The following is a 6454-nucleotide window of genomic DNA, read 5'->3' on the forward strand; positions in this document are numbered from 1 at the left end:
TGTGCGTGTGTGTGAATGTGTGAAGTTGCTGTGAAGCAATTTCGAGACTGGAGAGTGGTGGCAGCCCCCAATCTCCCCACAACAAGACGTTTAACCATCACAATGGCTGTTAAATTAGGATAAAAATCCAGCATAGTTCTGCTTTAAGGTCACAGAACAAAGCAGTTTCTATGAGTGTACAGTAAATCGTAAAGTCATTTTAAAAAAGTGAAGGTAAGACTTAAAGGATAAGGCACCACGTCAGTTAGGTCATAATGATGCACTGATGTCAAAAAACAAGTTGCTTTAACCCTATTTAATAATGTAATGAGTAGTGGTTGACGTCATCCACCATGATTTGGAATGTGTCACTTGTTGTTGGTTCACTGTGAGTGTTAGTGTTGCTCTCATCCATGGTCTTCAAAACTGAACCCTCAGAAAACACTAAAGCACACAAGCGCACAGCAAATACTACAAAAACCAAATAAGCCCTCGCAAGCGCAGTGCAAACACAGTGTGCGACCAAATACGTAAAGACTGACTGCAAATACGCAAGTCACGCAAAAAAAGTGACGAGTCACACAATGACATCGAAATGAAGATTTCATTTTCTATTTTCTCCGCCTCCACCTCAGCATCTTCATATACAGTATGTAAGAGTTCATCTAGTGTGTGTATGTGCAGTGTCATAAAGTCCTTTTCCATTCATACTATTCAGTGCATGCTCTAAAATGTATTTTTCACAAATTGTCAATATCAAAGACGGGTGAATATTTGCCTCCATGTGACATGAAGCATATTGTGCTGATGTAAATATTACATAATAATTCATTAAGTTTTAGTTTCAATATTGGAGATTAAACTGGTTTATGGTTGTTTGACACAGTATCTACACAAGCTGCTGCTGCTAAAGTAAATGAACCAACAAAAACATGTTTAATGTTTTTATTTATATTCCATAATGTTGGCAGTACATGGATTTATAGAGCAAGATGCGTGAGAAATAAATGTGTAATGTAAGATTGCAGCATAATTATCTACATACAGAGATGTGTAAGGCTATTAGACATCGTAAGAAAAAGGAAATTATAAGACACAATGACGAAGAGAGTTGAAAGTCCACCAAAAGATGATTGGGTAGAAATAACGTCATAGCGCGGAAAGAGGAAGACAGAGGAGGATGGAATAACTGCAGGAGATCCCGGTGTCATCACACTCACCGAGTTGTTTAACAGATGCCTAACAGAAGGGAAAGTGCCCTGCAGGTGGAAGAGTTCCTCTGTAGTCATCCTGCACAAGAAAGGAGATACTGCTGAGATAAAGAACTACAGACTAACCAGCCTCCTGTTACAAGTTCTTCTCCAAAAACATGTGCACATTGGACCATCACCTGTCAAGAGAGCAGACAGGCTTCAGGTCAGGTTTTTCTATAAGCGGCCATGTCCTTGTTGTCAGCCAACTGCAATATGTGATCATCTCATATGTGATCTGTGCACTGGTGCCACTTCCAACCTGAATCTCCATGGGGACAGTGACAAAAAATAAGGTGGAGTGAGAGCAAGACAAGGTGACAACGTCTCACCAAAGGTTCAAAGGTTCTTCACCTGGTGCCTTCAAGACGCGATCATCAGCAGGATCGACTGGGAAAACAGAGGCATGGTGAATATCATCTGATCTTTGGAGATGATATCATCGTTTACACAACGTGTACTTCAGTTATTTGCACATGCACTAGTAACTGTTAAACTACTGGACTGACACCATGTGGTTGAACTGTGACACTACAACTGTCCTGAGGACATCCACATGGAAAACTCAGGCCTGTTGACTGATTCTCACATTAACCTTTTTTTTTTTACCTCTTCCATTATATTTAAGAGCATTCTGCTCTAATGCACATTTTAATACAATACAAAAAACCTTTTATATCAAGTACCACCTGAGAAAATGTTGAGCTGTGTTACTAACATCATTATCTCCAACGTTAAAATAGACCGAGTAGTGAAATGATTCATTCTTTTCTACACACGCTGATCACATACCTTGGAATAAACAGTAGAACAGTATTTCTAATTTTCCTCCACCAGAGGACGCTCACGTACCACTGGTGGTATACATACCACAGTTTGAGAACCATGGCTCTGGTCTATTTGAGCTTGTACAGCGGCGCAGTGTGCTCTACTGCAGTGAGTATTCTTATTCTCTGACTTTCTGTCATGAAGTCAAATACACTGAACTCAGTGAGGTCACATGACCTCGTCTGGCTACTGTTCTTGGTGTGTTTGCAGTCAGACACCATCGTAGATATTTATGTTATAAATCTAAGAATGTAAATGTTATTTATCATGACTATCAGCTCACGTAGCCTTTTCATTTGTATCATACAATAATGAACCAAATATGTACTGAGATCAACGTTCTTGATATAAAATAACTTGTATTTGTTTGCATGGACTGTGTGTTTGTCTGTCATTGTATCATCTGTCAAAACACTGTTTCATTAGATATAATCATGTTTTATAATTATAGTCTGTATTCAGTTCACTCCTTTGTTCATGTGCACATTACCAATGTGTGAGGTGTCATTTTTGTAGGTGATCAGTTAATGATGTTTTCACTGAGTAAACTCCCCTTTTTCAGTATACTGTATATACAGTATGCAACCTCTTGACTCTCATTGTCAGCTTTGTCCCACCAGGTGGCGCCCTTAGCTGCTTCTACGGGTTTGTTTCGAGCTGGTTTAAAGGCCTTCTCTTACTTTGCCTTTATTACTTTAACACTCAGACATTGAGACATTTTTTGTATTCTGAATTGTAAGTTTTATTTAATTTGAACTGTTACTGACCAGCTGTTTTCAGCAGGTTTTCTATTAGTGAAATTATTGAAGACTGATGGAAATAATTTGATTGAAATGAAACGAAATAAAACAAAATGCCTTCAGCAAACACGGCACTAAACGTGCTTTACTTTATCACACTCTGAAGGTTACACACGTCCCCCCCGTCATAAGGACAATTCTTGCCAGATTATATGCAGTGGACATCGTGGTGAACGAGCAAATGCTCTTTTAATTGCAGTTATTCAAACATAATGATATAAAGCAAACATCTACTTATCTAAAGGTCATGGAAAAATGCATTCAGCTCATATTAATCTCTGATAATAGTTTCAGGCAAGCAGCTGCTCGTGGGTATCAAATATCCGACTCTTTTATCATCCACGTGTTTAAATGTATTCCATCTGCATTCCTCCGTTCTTCTTCCTGCTGCTAACAAAAAACAAAACTCTGCAGCATCTAGAAATATCTTAAACTTTATTTTAAAATTGATCACAGTACAACATACATACAAACAATAAATCACGTCTGTTGCTATTTTTTTTTTAAAGCTGCATTAAAGCAACACTCAGAATAGTGGCTCCCGACACACGAACATTCAGTAGTTATCATGTCATTTCTAATTATTACCGTCGACTGTGGTTCAAGCACACAGTGTGTAGTCTACTGTATAAAGTATAGTATACGTCATCTACTGGATTTAAATATCGTACAAAATATAAGTTGTTATGCCATTAAGTATCTGTGATTGCACATGATGATGAGACAGTAACTGTCTTCAGTGATGAGGCGTTCTTTGCAGGATGAGGGGAATCTCTTGGTTGTTAGGCACTTGTGGATTTTATTCTGCAGTAAAGGGTCATGGAGACGATCATGGCAAAGATCTACGGAGAACAAACCCCCAAAAACAAGTCATTAGTCTTCACTGAACCCTTTCCCTGATGCACTTCGACGTAACTTCACATGATTATAGACGAGGTCATACCTCCAGAGCTGCAATCCCCAGTGCCACTCCAACAATGACCACCGTGTTGCTATCAATCAGGTCCAAGATCTTTGGGAAGCAGCCGGCGATCTGAGGGAAATACGACGACATTATTGGATCATGCATATCTGGGTGTTTTTCTTGTTTTTACTGTTAAGTCCATACCGGCAAACTTTCAGCCACTGTCAGACTACATGTGGAATTTCTGCCTGGACAGCACTGTGATGGGTACTGGTTGGCGTTGTTGACATAATATGGCGAGTCGGTGAAGTCTGTATGGTTGTAGAATCCACAGCACTTTAACTAACGTGGAACACACAGAAGGAGCAAAAGTTAGACAAAAGCACTGGAGCGATTGTTGAAGTGTAGATGAACTGTTCTCTTCAGTCGTGTACCGTGTTCATCGTCGTGTCCCACAGTCCTGTGACGTCCGGATTGCGCCCATAGTCTGTCTTGATGTTCGTAACTGCTGCTGTGCCGAGCTTTTGAAGCAGCTCGTTGGCCTGAAATGACAAGCATGTGGTAAACCTTTGCATCCATGAATGAAAGATTAACAGCTACTACAGTGATGATTCAGCTGCTCCTGTTCTGGAGAGAAGAAAACTTACCAAAGGTCTGAACACCAGGATCACCACTGCTCCTGCAACCTCCGCGATGAAGACCAGAAGGACGATGATAAAAAACTGTGGAACAGATCACAACGCTTTACAGTTTATGAAAGAAACACATGTGTGAGAGCTGGAGTTAACTGGATTAATATTAGTATATGAAATCTACAGCCATGTGTGCACTCAAACAAAGATCTTATCAGCCTCATTTATTGAAGTAAAGTCACATGTTTTTGGGGTGTGTTTTAACACAAGTGTTAAAAGCACATCCTTCCTTTAAACCTGCAACATGTTGTGACCAACATTGATCTCTTCCTGATAATAACCAGGTGCTTTGAGGCCAAAATACAACCACATTCATGACCAGGAAATGGATGTTATCGCCCCCATTTCCTTATTTCCACGCAAATGTGTGTACACATGTAAATAAGTAACACAGGCTCACATGTATCTGCAGTTTGCAGAAATGTGAACTAGAATAGAATGTTGCAAATAGGCTTAGAAATACTGTCCACCAACATTCTGTGTAAAAGTAAACTCTTGCCCAATCCCATATCTCATTTGTGGCCCCAGCCCTTGCTCTTATTTCTCTATAGTGGAGACATATTAGAGAATGTCTCAAATTCCTGGGCATGTTCAGGATAGTGGTAGTGGTGAGGAGTGAAATGGGATTGGGCTTTATTCTCTTTCTTGTCTCATTTGTTTAATCTGTATGAAAAACACTGTGTGTCTCTGTGTTAGAGTCAACAACCTACCAGCAGCAGCATACACCTGCTTTCTTTAACAGCTCCACAGCAGCCGAGGAAGCCGATCACAACCAGCAGCGCTCCGAGTGCAATCAACAGGTAGCCCACGTTGAGCACCTGACTGAGCTCTGGCGGCGCGTTTTCAATCGCCCCGAGGAAACCGAGGATTGAGCCACTGTCCACCTTCACCCAGATCCCTACAGCCAGGATCCCAACGCCTGCCAGCTGGTGTGGAGGGACAGAGGAGAGGGAAGCGGAAAGATGAGGGAACCTTTCAAGGTTGTAGCAGCAGTCGACTCACGTGTAGGTTAGTTTCCTTGTCACGTGGAGCAGATGGTAAATATTCTGCATGGGCATGTTTGTGATAAGTCAGACACTGAATATAAGATTTCTAATGATGTTTTTTGGTTTTGTGACCTCAGATTGACCTCTGTCATATAGAACTACGAATTATTTTATATAACTAGGGATGGATCAGATATTGTAAAGATAAAAATGTCAAATCTGATACAATCCCAAAATCCTACTTTACTCTGCACAGACTGTAAAAATAAATAATAAATAAATAAAAAAATCAGCCAAGGCATTTTAGCTGAGTCATGTTTGAGCTGTTGATTTCTTCTTTTTGGGAGAAAAATATTAGTTTCACAGTTGGAGAATGATGTCTTTGGGATGACTCAGCACAAATGTGTTGTTAACAGCTTCATAGTTGGTCTAAAATGACTAGATACTGAAGTTTGTGATCTCAGTATTGGACACAAAAAAAGTGCTCTCTTAACTATGTCACTAAATCCTACACACTGGTCATTTAAATCAAACTCAGTCTTAGAAAATGCAGTAAATGATTCATTCTTAGTCATTTCTATGTCACAAGAACGAGATCATGTTGAAATCAGAAGCATTAAAACTTACAAATATGATGCCATTGAAAACAAACATCATGGCTTTGAGGAATCCAAAACATCCCATTTTTGCGTTGTCTTGTTGAACCTGCAGAGGAAAAAAAAAAAAAAGGCAGTAAACACAGGAACAGGTTTTCTCATATACCTTTATAACATGTGACATTTGTCTCTCTTTGTATTTTAAACCAACAACAAACACACTGTTCCACACATGTGTTACATTCATTATCCTGCTGTCTCTGCACTAAGTCAGGTGACAAATGACCAGCCGGACTGTTGTGTTGTCTCTGTGGGGGGGGGGGAGGGGGGGGCGGGGTCAAAGAACAGGAACAACACCTGCCTCTTTTCTCAGCACTGCACCTTTTACCATTTGAAAGCCTTAAACTTATCTCGTTCAA

The 6454-nt window shown here is 40.0% G+C and overlaps 1 protein-coding gene across 1 annotated transcript; it reads right to left on the reverse strand.

Annotated features, from left to right (window-relative positions):
- Nucleotides 1–3275: 3275 nt before the first annotated feature.
- On the reverse strand, nucleotides 3276–6317 carry tspan34b (tetraspanin 34b). The gene is made up of 8 exons (XM_058653662.1): nucleotides 6268–6317; nucleotides 6067–6144; nucleotides 5164–5379; nucleotides 4409–4483; nucleotides 4196–4303; nucleotides 3966–4103; nucleotides 3801–3890; nucleotides 3276–3699 (listed from the first exon to the last, which is right to left on the reverse strand). The coding sequence occupies exons 1-8, from the start codon at nucleotides 6280–6282 to the stop codon at nucleotides 3640–3642; spliced, it is 780 nt and encodes a 259-aa protein (XP_058509645.1). The 5' UTR covers nucleotides 6283–6317; the 3' UTR covers nucleotides 3276–3639.
- Nucleotides 6318–6454: the final 137 nt, after the last annotated feature.

The sequence above is a fragment of the Solea solea genome, chromosome 16 (genome assembly GCF_958295425.1).
Source record: "Solea solea chromosome 16, fSolSol10.1, whole genome shotgun sequence".
Lineage (NCBI taxonomy): Eukaryota > Metazoa > Chordata > Actinopteri > Pleuronectiformes > Soleidae > Solea > Solea solea.

Excerpts from the sequence above, each read along its gene's own strand:
- tspan34b (XM_058653662.1), bottom strand. Across the intron at positions 4,104-4,195 it reads GGGACACGACGATGAACACG|TTAAAGTGCTGTGGATTCTA; the intron begins GTACACGACTGA and ends GTTCCACGTTAG. Across the intron at positions 3,700-3,800 it reads TGGGGATTGCAGCTCTGGAG|ATCTTTGCCATGATCGTCTC; the intron begins GTATGACCTCGT and ends TGTTCTCCGTAG.